Source organism: Metopolophium dirhodum, chromosome 3 (assembly GCF_019925205.1).
Source record: "Metopolophium dirhodum isolate CAU chromosome 3, ASM1992520v1, whole genome shotgun sequence".
In the NCBI taxonomy this organism is placed as follows: Eukaryota; Metazoa; Arthropoda; class Insecta; order Hemiptera; family Aphididae; genus Metopolophium; species Metopolophium dirhodum.
Window position 1 is genome coordinate 21689115 of NC_083562.1, and position 15477 is coordinate 21704591.

Genomic DNA, 15477 nt, shown 5'->3' on the forward strand with positions numbered 1-15477 from the left:
TATAAACCCAGATCGGCTTAATAATTGCGTTTGTTTCGGTCGTAGTAGTGACTAGTGTTTTAGACTAACACTAACAAACGTTAATAATGGATTTCAACCGAAGTGTGTCGAGACCTTTATCACAACTAGGGTATGGTACAAAATTATTAAGTATCATATTATAATGGAAAAACACGATATTTTACAAGGTACCTATATAATATTGGGGATGTTTTGACTTTTGATTAGTTCTAGTTTCATGGAAAATGAAGATGAACTTCAATTAATGGGTTGGAATCTTACTCCAGAAGATCTTACTCATATACCAGAACATTGGTTGTCATACCCAGAAGTTAGATCACTTTATCATTATATTTTGGCATTTTCTTATACAATTTTATTTTGTCTCGGTGTAATTGGAAATGGTTTGGTGTTATGGATATTTTGTGTGTAAGTACTAGTATTATATTAATAACATATTATATATAATATATACATAAATATGTATGTATTTTGTAATCGTATATAGGCTGAATATAATATAACATGTTTACTAATAATACGTAGAATTGAAAATCAACTTATTTAAAAAAAATATTAATACACGTGTAATTGTGTAGTAAAATAGAGGTATCTTTTATTTTAGATCAAAACCATTACGAACACCTTCCAATTTGTTTGTGCTCAATTTGGCGCTGTGTGATTTTTCCATGGTATTAGTACTACCAATTCTCATCTATGATTCAATAGATCATAAATATCCAGGCCATTTACAATGTCAAATATTTGCATTGTGTGGATCTATTAGTGGCATTGGAGCAGGAGCCACAAACGCTGCGATTGCTTATGACAGATATAGGTATAATAATTTATTTAATTATTCATTTAATACATTTAATAATGCTTAGATAATGCACTAAAAATGAAAAATAGTTAGGTAAAGCAGCTAGCTGAGCTTAAACTAAGAGAGTTTATGTCAACTACAAATAACCATCGAGGATAATTTATTATTTAATACTTCTTGTAATAAACAATAGCCAATAGGAACTCATTAGATAATAATCAGATAAAAAAAAGAGGGTAAGTGGATGTCGCTTTGCTGTACAGTAAGTTACAAGTGGGTCACTGTAATGAATGGTGTTAAATTTGAATTGTATACGAAAAACGAATCTGAGCGGAGACTGGTTGTCAGCCAGGGATATTTTATATAATTATTATTAATTCGATAGCCGGTAAGTTGAATTATATTACTTGTGTATAATAATATACTTTAGAAGTTTCAAGTATCCACGAATAATAGTTTTAAAATAAAACACAAAACTAAAAATGTTCTTCTTCGTTTAAATATCTAATTCTAAATTTCCAAATTTAAACATAAAATAATTATTAAAAAACTGTGTTTTATATTTTATAGAGATTTTGGTTACAGAATAAACTACGTGGAACTTTGTTTTATATTTTCAAACCTTAGCTATAAAAGTTGAATATTTTATAAATGTTTAACTACAAAATAATTTTAAATTTTATATTTGATACATCTTGTTAAAATTCGAACTTAAAATGCTTATAAAAAAAATATGAGTATGTATTTTAATATTTTTCAACAGTCATTGGAAAAATATATCAGGAGCCTTTTATTCAATTTTAAAGCTTTTTGAACCAACGAATAAAATTTCATTGATATTTATAGAAAAAAAAACTAAAAAAATTGGACACTGAAACCACTCAAAACTAGTCAAAATATTTTGAAAATTATATCGTGTATAGAAAATGCTAATATAAACATTCACTGAACAATTCATGTATTTACGGTTATTTGTTTTAGAGTTACACCAAAATCAAAATCGATTTTGTCAAAAACTGCGTAAATTTCTCGTTTTTCTTTAATTTTTATTTTGTTTTACCCGGCGCTCTTGAAAACTATTTGGAATTTTTACTTTTGACCCCCCCAAAGTATCAACTATAGATTCACTTTCCTATCAGAAAATATGCTGTTGAAGAAAATCTAAGCATTTATACTGTCCTAAAAGGTGATGACAGACATACAGATAAAAAAAAATTGCTAATTGAAAATGTCCGTTAACAGCTCAAAACAAATTTTATAGTGTATAGATAATGCTAATAGAAACATTCAGTGAAAATTTCATTTATTTGTTTAAGAGTTGAAACAAAAACCGATTTTGCGTAAAAATTCCTGTTTTTCCTTAATGTTTTTTCCCTCCACTTTTGAAAACAATAGGGAATTTTAAATGTTGACCTCCTGAATGCACCTACTAGATTCACTTTCCCATCAAACAGGATACTGTTGAAGAAAATCGAAAAAGTTTTACTGCCCCAAAAGATGAAAACAGACAAACAAAAAAATTTTTCAAAAAAATACACACATCATTGTAAAATCAATATATTCATCGCTCCTCTCAGAATCTAAAATTCAAACAAAAGTAAGCTATAATAAATTACAATTATATTACTTATCTTAAATATAGTTTAATTTATTTTATTTAAGGTAAAGCAAAACAGGGTTTTTCAATTTTAAATTCTGAGTGGAGCAATGATATTGGTCGTATAATGATGTGTGCTTATTATTATATGAAGTTATCACTGAGAACAGTAAAAAAATAAAAAGCTTCAACCTTCAATTGAGGGGTGGTTTTGATAGATTTTTAGTCCTTTACTCTGATTTGGTAAGAAGGGAGTAAAACATATTCACTGTAGTTTGTTAAATCCTTAATCATAAAAAAAAATAGGGAAAACGGACATTTTTAAGCAAACCCAGTAAGTGTAATTGACAAAACCTGGTATCTGACATTTTCTAGACTTGATATAATTTTTAAAATATTTTTGATCTTTCTGTGCTATTTATAGACATATAAAATTTCCGAGTTTTTGTTTTTTTTATGTATGATTAACATTTTGTTTGTAAGTAAAAAAGTTTGATAATTAAGTACAAGGTTCCTCATAAGTTATTCTTTAACTGAAATTAAAAAATATCAAAGACACGGAGTTATAATTTTTTTATAGGCTATTTAAAATTCAAATTCGTCAAAACCACAAAAATGTGTAAGTTGTTTTGTAGTTAAAAATGTTTAACATTTTCAATATTAATAACTAAAGCTAGACAATTTAATACAAGGTTCGTCATAAATAGTTTATTATAGAAACATAGAAATGTTAAAAATACATATTATATCACATATTTTTCATAAGCAATAATTATTATAAGTTAATATTTTAATAAAATTGGATATTTTAACAAAAAATACTAATTTCAGTTGTATTATTGTAATTCAAAAAATATTATTCTTAGGCACAAAAACCTTTTCACTACTACGCACATTATTATTTACTACACAATATGACATTTTAAAAATATTTAGATTAATTTTAAGTGGTTTTTACCAGTATACCAGCATACCTAACCTATTGACACTGTTCTACGGAACGTTGGATAATTGAAATTTACTTTTTACTTAAAACATACCTATGAAATAATACTTTTATGATTCGGTATATAATTTATTTATATATGAGATTGCTGTTTTTGGCAAAAACTAATTTAGTGATAATCTGCTCAGAAGCGTTTTCCATCAATGAATTCAAATTTAATTCCAATGACCTACTCAATGACAAGGTACACTCAACATCTACTATACAGCAGAGAAATGTCCTCCCCCCTTTTATGTACCTATATAATAGTAATATAATATAGTATATATTCTTAGTAGTACTGTATCCAGGTATGACTTCATTAGATTATTAGAAAACTTGAGTTATATAATATATTACATCTAAGTTGTAAATTTGTTAACAACAGCACCATTACGTTTTTTCAAAAAAAATTTTAATTTATAGATTAAACACTATATAAATGGCTATTAGTTATATTATGATTTAATTATAATATAATGATTTAAATGTTTGCAAATGTTCACTTTAAATTTTTATTTTTTAGTACAATTGCAAAACCATTCGAAGGTCGTATGACTTATGGTAAAGCATTAATATTGATCGTATGTATTTGGATTTATGTTTTACCATGGTGCTTACTTCCTTTGACCGAAAAATGGAATCGATTTGTTCCAGGTGAGTCGATAAAACTAAATAAACATAATATTATGTCTTTTCAAATAGATGTTACAATTAACAATTACTTGGAATTCCGATTAAAATTGAATAAATATGGGTTTTGTTTTCTACATAAAAATAAAGAAACCATTATAAAAATAGTTAAGTGAGTATAGTTAGTTTAGTTGTTTTTAATAATATGTTCTGTAGGAAAATCAAATAAATCTGAAAACTATCAAACAAACACATTCTTCACCTAACAAAAAAATACAATTAGTTACAATATTTGACCTTGTTTTTGATCTACTATTTTACATGTATAATACAGGCACGCAGTTTAGAGCGGAGGACACAGGGGCCATGCCCCCTAGACATTATAAACTACCTACAAATAATAATTTCTTTCAAAAATGTGTATAGAAGTTCAGAGTTAAGGTGTTTATAAATTATAACCACGGCCTACAAATTTTACTATTAGATAGGTACGTGTTTTTCCCTTTGTGTAGACCTATGTGGATAAAAGTACAATTTTAAGATATTCAAAAAGAATTTGCCCCCCTTCCCTTAGAAGATAAATTAAATCCGCTATACCGACATGATATAAGGATTTTTAGAAACTGTTATTTACGAATTTGACCTCTATAGTTGTACAACAAATAACAATACATTATTATAGCCATATAGGTAGTATATCTGTATATCTAGTATAAGATACAAAATATATTATAGACAATTGAATATCTAATTAGCTACCGACAATGGTGATCACCTGTTATGAGGACGCTACACGACCTTTCGCGTTGTCTTCGTCTTACAAAGTGCGTATAGGTAACATAGCAAATTTACACCCAGGAGACCGCGTTTAGCTCCGTTAGTTTAAAAATTAAAGTGAATTGACCTATTATGAAACTTGATGGTAAGTTGTGTTGTAACCTATGTTTGTATCAGCGTTTTTTACGATAGATCAATTTTTTAGTAAGTTATGCGTATATCATATAGCGTAAATTAAAAATACTCATAACTCACTTAAAAACTGAATTATCGTAAAAAACCCACATACAAACTCAGATATGTTCTTACCAGCAAGTTTCATAATAGGTCGATTCACTCTAATTTTTAAACTATACCCTATCCTTTGAGAGAATATGCTGGTTCTGCGCATCACCCCACGTCACCCTGCTATCGGACCACCCTATGGCAAGGTGTCGCGCAAGAACGTGCAGAAAACTCGATTTTGGTCGGGCCGCGGCATGATCTCTCCTGGGACAGAGTATAATAGAGTTAAACTAAATAATATAGGTGTTTAATACCTAATTACTGTTAAAACATGGTTTTGCACTATCAAACGTACATGATAGTTGATATAGGCTTTGGGTGTTGTATGGCTTGAGTATTACCTAAAATAATTTTTTCATACACTAATGACTAAGGCAGTGCTTCTCAACTTTTTTTGTTATAGGGCCCCCAAAATTTAATGTAAAACTGTCAAGGCTCCCCTCAATCAAAATCATTAATTATTTTTTCTACTAAACTGATTTTATCTAGTAAATTTAGATTTCACACAAATAAATTATTATAATGTAAAGAAAATAAATGGTCGGTTATATTATAATGTATATGTTATAATGTTATATAATAACTAAATAATCGAAAATATTTTAATAAATATTTCAAGGCCCCCCAGTCATATAGCCACGGCCCCCAGGTTGAGAAGCACTGAACTAAGGTATGGATTTCAAAGAAAAGACCATTTGGGGGGGGGGGGGGGTGCTCTGCTAGAACAATGTATTCTAAGTAGATAATTATATTATAATTCGATTCGTGTAATAGATACTTCAAAAGGAAAAATGTTTTATGTATTTCAATTTGTAGAGTATTTTTTATAATTTGTAGATAATTTTAATTGCTTTAATAAAATTAAAATTAAAATAGGTAACTAAATAGGTAATTTTTAAGAGCATTTTGAACTGGCCAAAATGTATTTTTCAGCAATTTTTTTTAAAATTTTAGGTTATTTAAATCCGAGCTTCAACAGGGCATTATAAATCACTTGAATTTTTTTGTAGCCATAGATTAAGTTTTTCCACTGATCCCTATTCTCGTACAAGACGTATGTATACGCCATTTAATTATACCTTTAATAATAAAAACAAAATAATAATATTAACTAGTAACTTCTAAGCATCACATCCAAGCTACTTTTTTAATAAGCAAAAGCCAAACAGTGTGATAAATTAAATTATTACTCATATATATACTAGTAACAAAATAATATCAATATAGACAAAGTCAATTCGTTTTATTATATTTATATGTTTATTTTTACTATTTATTATATTTCTTAATAAAAATATTTAAAAACTGTCAATTATTGTAACATGACTATTGATATATACTTAGATCATGTAGATAAGACAACAAATTATTTTTTTGTAATACTATAGCGTAAACGAGTAAATATTATTTTTAAATTCATTTTTAATTAAATTTACTAACTTTATAATAATTATTTTTGTTTTTAGAGGGTTTTTTGACAAGTTGTTCTTTTGACTACTTAACGCCTACCGAGGAGACTAAAGCTTTTGTTGGAACCATGTTTGTGATTTGTTACGTGATCCCCATGTCTTTTATAATATACTTTTATTCACAAATTGTCTGTCACGTATTCAACCACGAAAAAGCACTTCGTGAACAAGTAATTCAAGTCAAATTTGAATTATAATATAAATATACATATATATTTCAGATTAGTAGATTTAAAAATAGGTTACTCATAAGTTGTTCAATGTTCATATACGCATATACCAATTGAAAAGTATCTAAAATACAGTCACAATTTTTATGAGTGTTTTAAGTTATACAACATTCGTCAAAATCTTGAAAATACACAAATTATTTTTTAGGCAAAAATTCATAATATTTAATTTTAACTCCTATAAGATTTGAAAAAGTAATTAATAGTATAATAAATGCTATTTTTTCGGCAAATATTAATTCAACCAACCGAATCACTAATAGGTTGTTAAATAATTTACTAGTGGCGTTAAAAAAATATGTTCCTATTTAATAAAATTTGCTTAATAATATAGGCTAATATTGATGACCTCTCCACTCCCAACCAAGACCGAGGTACACTCGACACCTACGATACAGCAGAGCGAGTTACCCGTTTACTTTTTAATGTTGATTAATAATATTTTTTTTCATCATTAAGGCTAAAAAGATGAACGTTGAATCTTTGCGAAGTAATCAAGATGCAAACGCTCAATCAGCGGAAGTAAGAATTGCAAAAGCCGCTATTACAATTTGTTTCCTGTTTGTAGCTGCTTGGACACCATACGCAGTGGTTGCTATGATCGGCGCTTTTGGAGATCAGTAAGAGTTTTGATACCTACCTATATTTCCCGCTATTGATCTATATTGTGCCGTTATACATTTTAAATCGGACAAACCGTATTCACAAAACTTCTATTATGATGGATAAAATTATTATTTTTCTAATAAAATACTGATTAATCTTAATATTTTTTCATAATCTATACCTACTAATAATCCTGTTTTATTTCATCAGAATCGCCTGTATTGAGTCCATAAGAAATAAAAAAATGTATAATAATATACTGATAATATCAAGGACCCAATTCCCAGAGTTCAAAAATACGCGTTAATAGTATAGGTACAGTTTCAAAAGTACAATATTTGTTTTTAAATTTACATTTTGGCTCAACTTTAGGTATCAAATAATAATCAGTAAAAAAATATTTTATCAAAAAATGTTGTTCTCTACTCATATAATACTGCATAAGTTACCTTTAATCGTCCCATTGAAAAAAGGGAAAAATCAAATTTGGTCCTTTTTCTTATATAACTAAATAAGTGTCTCAAATCGTTACAGTAACTGTAAGCCGTAGGGATACCTAAGGGACCGTGCAAGAACTGGACAGCTCCATTTTTCGTCAAAATCTGGTTTGAATTCGATTTGATAATTCGAAAAATTACGAGTTTATCTGATTAAGAAAGAGACAAATCCAACAACTAGTATATGGAATATAACGTATTTGGAGCTGACTGGTTTTTTTCCGTTGAAGAGCCAGATAGCTCCGGAGGTATTTTTTGTTTATTGAAAAGTTTTGAAAAATGGAGTTATTTCGTTCTTGCACGGACCCTTCAATTTCTTCCTTGATATATGTGTCAGTAACAATCTTTTATTTTAAGATCTTTACTAACACCTATCGCGTCAATGCTACCAGCGGTGTTTGCCAAGACGGTGGCTTGTTTCGACCCTTACGTATACGCAATCAGTCATCCTAAATACAGGTAAATCATTACATATCATAACAACATAACCAGGTATTATAATAGTATTATATACACAAATCTAAGTATAATAGTATTGAGCCTTAACAAATTGATAACAAATTACTACTATGTATAGCTGTATAGGTATTATATTTTGTTTAGTTTTGAAACGAGTCACTAGAACCATTGATTTTACAGTGATTGGATTAGGTACCATTAAATATTATCATTTATCAAATTATGTTGAATTAGGCATAATTCAATAGTGAATTATAAAATCTTTGACTCGGCCCCTTCTGAGTCCTGGACTGTAGACATTTCTATAACGGACTTAGTGATTTTTTAATAAACACTCGAACTATTTCGATCACCCTTCTATCCTAAATAGTAAATTATAATAAATGTTTGTTTCTACCATGTTTTTACATTTTAGAATATAGTTAATTCCCTTATCCGTTTTGGCTACCTTCACTGGCATAATCTACTATCGTCGACCTGATTCGAGCCACCGATTTACCTACTTCAAATTCATCAAGATAATACAAAAAAAAATGTATTTTTTTATTGTGTAAAATTAATATAGATCTTTAAAAAAGAATAACTTTGGTGGTCTAAGAAAAGTTGTCGGACAATTGCTTCTGATTTTAAATATGATTCGCGTTTTATGTGTGACATCATAAAATCACACTGCCCGACGGGCAGACCTATCTAAAACACACGCCTGGTATTTACCTACTTCATACGATTAAAATAATTATTTCACGTTAATATTTTAAGTTATAAAAGTACATTTTTAAAAAGGTTATATTATTCAGTGTTCTTCATATTATGATTATATTACTTCCGTAGTAATTAGTATTCAACATTGTTTCAGGGTAGTTTATAGACTTATAGGAATGATTAAAAATAAAAATATATCTAAAATATAACAAAGATAAATAATATTATATTCGGTAATTTCAAAGTTTAAGCTAATACACTATTAAAATGTATAAAGTAAGAACTGAAATAAATGTATAAAATATATAAATAATATAATATAATAGGTATATTAAAATTAAAATACAATTGAATAAGTTGTGAACCACTATATAGGTATTAGTTACCTGCTATATAAAACTAAAACGTAAAACCTATTTTATGATATATTATAATAGTTAAATTATTAACATTTAAAAAAATGGGCTCAGGAAATCATGTTGAAAATCACTTTTTAAAGTTTTGTATAAACAGCAACTTTAATACAAATTCGATTAAAGGGGCTAAAGACCGTGGGTGCCATGATGTCCATGTCATGTTATGTGTCTTGCACCGCTAAATACAATACTTTCAAACTGACCTATGCCAAGCTTGACTTATTAAACAGGTGATAGGTAAATATTTATAAAAAATTAGAAGTATGTCTACAAACCATCATCTAAAAATATAATAACTACAACAACAGTCAATAATACTTTTCAAAAACTATAGAATCTTTTTTAAATGGTTAATTGTGTAGTCTGACCAGCGCCAATGTTAAAGGTTCTAACAATCCGCTCAGTATGCTTTTAGTTATTAAAGGGGAGGGCCCTTCCATAAAAATAAAATGACTAGGTACGCTGGTTACGAATTTGCATAGGTAACGTATACCTGTATAGGCTATATAGCCTTATATGTATGTATTTGTGTCTTATATTAAAATAACACTCGGTACAAAGTAGTGACTAGTAAGTACTGAGAAGATAGTGAGTACCTATATTTACCTACTAAAATTGTCATTTAATTGTTCTGTAGTTTAATAACTGGAATAATATGCCAATATGGTAACCAGTTTCTGAAAATTGTATTTAAATTAGAAACAATATATTTATTCAATTCATTGTATACATACTTTTAACAAATATTTGATTTTTTTGTTTAAAAAAAATGTCTTAAATTTGTCATTTAGATTAGAACTTTCAAAACGTGTCCCATGCTTGGGTATTACCGAAAAACCGCCAGCAACGAGTGATACACAATCGATAACTACTGCAGCTTAACAAGTTTCGTGCTAGTGCACGACTTTTAATTTTTTCAAATTTCAATGTTTAGATTTTTATTAAAAGAAAAATTAACTCGAATGAAAATTATAAAATTTAAATGTAAAAACAGAAAATAACTATATACCGAATATATTATATTTAGTGTAAGTATCAGTTACATGTATTGCATGTCTCACTTATAAGAGTAAGTGTTAGACCAGTATTATACGTTTATATTGTACCTACATGTATAACATAATGATTAAAATAATTGTATTTAAAATATTACAAATACATACATTTTCTATACAATTATGATGTACCTCTACATAATATTGTTATTTTTTTTTTAGATTTTACCTTTTATTAATATAATTTATTTTGATTTTGATTTTATTTCTTATTTTTATTGAACAATCATAGTTTATGGATTATAAATATGCTATCGAGATGATGACTTATAATAATTAATCAGTCAATAACGACCACTGGCCAGTGGCGTGTTTATGGGGGGTAAAGTTAAGTTTTATCATTTTCTGTATTTCTCAATATGATATAACTATTAAGTATGTCTGTTTTCTAAATGTTTTAGCCGTGGTAATTGTACCTCTGATATACTAATTGCCACTAATCGTTCTTGGCAATATGCGACTATCGAACAACAAAAACATATATATCAATGGTAGTATATGGTATATTGTATTTTTTACTTTTCTGCGAATTATTTTTCATGCATTAGTGTTTATATAATAAACCTGATAAACAGTCGGTAAATAAAACAAAATTACCATGAATACCGTGGATTTACCATAGGGCGTGGGTTTATTTTTAGAGACTGAACAATTTTTATTCACCTCTGGGTCACATGCTTTAGATATCTGTAATAAAGAGTTTTAACCAAATATTCACGAACTCTTGAATATATTTTGTTCTTTGTCTGTATCAACTGCTACACCTGAACGATGTTTTTCAAGTTTGAAGAGGGTTAAGTATTACAGAATAAATAGTATAGTATAAATAGTAAGGAGGGTGTTGGCGCCCGCAGGCAAATGCATTTTAGAAAACAAAAAAAAAATTTTGAAAACATTTTACTGTAGGAATACACATTACAAAGTACAAACTAAAATGCCCAGATTCTTAAACAAAAAAAACTATTTAAAATATTTAGTTCATTAAAGAATTATTATTCAAAGGGTACCAGATTGTCAATTTTCAAGTCAATACAAAATTTCAACCAGAGTTACATTACTAAAAAGAAAAAATTGAAGGAGGGTGTTGGAGCCTGGGGGCTAATGCATTTTAAAAAAGAAAAAAAATTTAAATAAATTATATTCTGGAAATACACGTTAAAAACTTCAAACGAAAATGACCAGAATCTTAAACAGAAAACACTATTCAAAATATTTAGTTCATTAAAGAATGATTATTCACAGGGCACCAAGTTATTAATTTTCAAGTCAATACAAAATATTCAACTAGAGTAACATCACTAAAAAAAAAATTGAAGGAGGGTATTGGCGCTCGCGGGCAAATGAATTTTAGAAAAAAAAAAAAAAATTTGGAAAACATTTACTCTAGGAATACACATTACAAATTTCAAACTGAAATGCCCAGAATCTTAAACAGAAAAAAACTATTTAAAATATTTAGTTCATTAAAGAAGGATTATTCAAAGGGTACCAGATTGTCAATGTTTAAAAAATTTGGCTAGAGGTTAAATCATAAAAAAAAAATTGAAGGAAGGTATTGGCTCCCTCAGGTAAATGCATTTTGGAAAACAAAAAATAAAATTTGGAAAACGTTTATCGTAGGAATACACATTACAAATTTCAAACTAAAACGCCTAGAATCTTAAACAGAAAAAACTATTTAAAATATTTAGTTCATTAAGAAGGATTATTCAAAGGTACCAAAATTGTCAATGTTTAAAAAATTTGGCTAAAGGTTAAATCATAAAAAAAAAATTGAAGTAGGGTGTTGGCGCCCGCAGGCAAATGCATTTTAGGAAACCAATACAAAATTTTGAATAAATTTAACTGTATGATTACACATTACAAAGTACAAACTAAAATGCCCAGATTCTTAAACAAAAAAAACTATTTAAAGTATTTAGTTCATTAAAGATAAGGATTATTCAAGGGTACCAGATTGTCAATGTTTAAAAAATTTGATTAGAGGTTAAATCATAAAAAAAAATTGAAGTAGGGTGTTGGCGCCTGCAGGCAAATCATTTTAGAAAACAAAAAAAAATTTAAAAAAAATATTATTGTAGGAATGCACATTTCAAAGTCCATACAAAAAATTCAACTAGAGTTACATAACAAAAAAAAAATTGAAAGAGGGTGTTGGCGCCTGCAGGCAAATGCATTTTAGAAAACAAATAAAAATTGAAAATAAAAATTATTGTAGGAATACACATAACAAAGTCTATACAAAAAATTCAACTAGAGATACATAACAAAAAAAAAAATTGGAAGAGGGTGTTGGCGCCCGCAGGCAAATAGATTTTACTGTATACTCATTATAAAGTACAAACTAAAATGCCCAGAATCTTAAACAGAAATAACTATTCAAAATATTTAGTTCATTAAAGAATTACTCAAAGGGTACCAGATTTTCAATGTTTAAAAAATTTGGCTAGAGTTAAAATCATAAAAAAAAATTTGAAGGGAGGTGTTGGCGCCCGCAGGCAAATCGATTTTAGAAAACAAAAAAAAAATTTGGAAAAAAATTTACATTAGAAACACACATTACGAAGTTCAAACTAAAATGTCCTAACCAAATCTTTAACAGAAAAAACTCTTCAAAATATTTAGTTCATTGAAGAATGATTATTCAAAGTGAACCAGGTTATCAATGTTCAAAAAGTATATACAAAAAATTCAACTAGTCACATAACTAAAAAAAAATTGAAGGAGGGTGTTAGCGCCTGCAGGCAAATCATTTTAGAAAACAAAAAAAAATTGAAAATAAAAATTATTGTAGGAATACACATAACAAAGTCTATACAAAAAATTCAACTAGAGATACATAACAAAAAAAAAAAATTGGAAGAGGGTGTTGGCGCCCGCAGGCAAATAGATTTTACTGTATGAATACTCATTATAAAGTACAAACTAAAATGCCCAGAATCTTAAACAGAAAAAACTATTTAAAATATTTAGTTCATTAAAGAATTATTCAAAGGGTAACAGATTGTCAATGTTTAAACAATTTGGCTAGAGTTAAAATCATAAAAAAAAAATTGAAGAGAGGTGTTGGCGCCCGCAGGCAAATCGATTTTAGAAAACAAAAAAAAAATTTGGAAAAAAATTTACATTAGAAACACACATTACGAAGTTCAAACTAAAATGTCCTAACCAAATCTTAAACAGAAAAAACTATTCAAAATATTTAGTTCATTAAAGAATGATTATTCATGGGGCACCAAGTTATCAATTTTCAAGTCAATACAAAAAATTTAACTAGAGTTACAGTACTAAAAAAAAAAAAAATTGAAGGGAGGGGTTGGCGCCCGCAGGCAAATAGATTTTACTGTATGAATACTCATTATAAAGTACAAACTTAAATGCCCAGAATCTTAAACAGAAATAACTATTCAAAATATTTAGTTCATTAAAGAATTACTCAGAGGGTACCAGATTTTCAATGTTTAAAAAGTTTGGCTAGAGTTAAAATCATAAAAAAAAATTTGAAGGGAGGTGTTGGCGCCCGCAGGCAAATCGATTTTAGAAAACAAAAAAAAAATTGGAAAAAAATTTAGAAAAAACTATTAAAATATTTAGTTCGTTAATGATGGATTATTCAAAGTGCACCAAGTTATCAATGTTCAAAAAGTATATACGAAAAATTCAACTAGTCACATAACTAAAAAAAAATTGAAGGAGGGTGTTGGCGCCTGCAGGCAAATCATTTTAGAAAACAAAAAAAAATTTAAAAAAAATATTATTGTAGGAATGCACATTTCAAAGTCCATACAAAAAATTCAACTAGAGTTACATAACAAAAAAAAAATTGAAAGAGGGTGTTGGCGCCTGCAGGCAAATGCATTTTAGAAAACAAAAAAAAATTGAAAATAAAAATTATTGTAGGAATACACATAACAAAGTCTATACAAAAAATTCAACTAGAGATACATAACAAAAAAAAAAATTGGAAGAGGGTGTTGGTGCCCGCAGGCAAATGCATTTTAGAAAACAAAAAAAAAATTGAAATTAAAAACTTCAAACTGAAATGTCCAGAATCTTAAACAGAAAAAAACCATTCAAAATATTTAGTTCATTAATGATGGATTATTCAAAGTGCACCAGGTTATCAATGTTCAAAAAGAATATACAAAAAATTCAACTAGAGTTACATAACAAAAATAAAAATTGAAAGAGGGTGTTGGCGCCCGCAGGCAAATGCATTTTAGAAAATAAAAAAAAAATTTTAAAAAAAATATTATTGTAGGAATACACATAGCAAAGTCTATACAAAAAATTCAACTAGTCACATAACAAAAAAAAATTGAAAGTGGGGGTTGGCGTCCGCAGGCAAATAGATTTTAGAAAACAAAAAAAATTTGGAAAAACATTTAGAAAAAACTATTCAAAATATTTAGTTCATTAAAGAATTATTCAAAGGGTAACAGATTGTCATTGTTTAAAAAATTTGGCTAGAGTTAAAATCATAAAAAAAAAATTGAAGGGAGGTGTTGGCGCCCGCAGGCAAATCGATTTTAGAAAACAAAAAAAAATTTGGAAAAAAATTTACATTAGAAACACACATTATGAAGTTCAAACTAAAATGTCCTAACCAAATCTTAAACAGAAAAAACTATTCAAAATATTTAGTTCATTGAAGAATGATTATTCATGGGGCACCAAGTTATCAATTTTCAAGTCAATACAAAAAATTTAACGTATGAATACACATTACATTGTACAAACTAAAATGCCCAGAATCTTAAACAGAAAAAACTATTTAAAATATTTAGTTCATTAAAGAATTATTCAAATGGTAACAGATTGTCAATGTTTAAAAAATTTGGCTAGAGTTAAAATCATAAAAAAAAATTGAAGGGAGGTGTTGGCGCCCGCAGGCAAATCGATTTTAGAAAACAAAAAAAAATTTGGAAAAAAATTTACATTAG

General features: G+C 27.8%; 1 protein-coding gene across 1 annotated transcript; it reads left to right on the forward strand.

The window, feature by feature from the left end:
• On the forward strand, positions 1–10734 carry LOC132940497 (opsin, ultraviolet-sensitive-like). Its single transcript, XM_061008145.1, has 8 exons — positions 1–130; positions 229–429; positions 626–838; positions 3932–4062; positions 6567–6739; positions 7259–7419; positions 8260–8361; positions 10271–10734. The coding sequence occupies exons 1-8, from the start codon at positions 87–89 to the stop codon at positions 10359–10361; spliced, it is 1116 nt and encodes a 371-aa protein (XP_060864128.1). The 5' UTR covers positions 1–86; the 3' UTR covers positions 10362–10734.
• Positions 10735–15477: the final 4743 nt, after the last annotated feature.

Excerpts from the sequence above, each read along its gene's own strand:
- LOC132940497 (XM_061008145.1), top strand. The coding sequence starts at position 87 with ATGGATTTCAACCGAAGTGTGTCGAGACCTTTATCACAACTAGG. Across the intron at positions 131-228 it reads AGACCTTTATCACAACTAGG|TTCTAGTTTCATGGAAAATG; the intron begins GTATGGTACAAA and ends ACTTTTGATTAG. Across the intron at positions 4,063-6,566 it reads ATGGAATCGATTTGTTCCAG|AGGGTTTTTTGACAAGTTGT; the intron begins GTGAGTCGATAA and ends TTTTGTTTTTAG.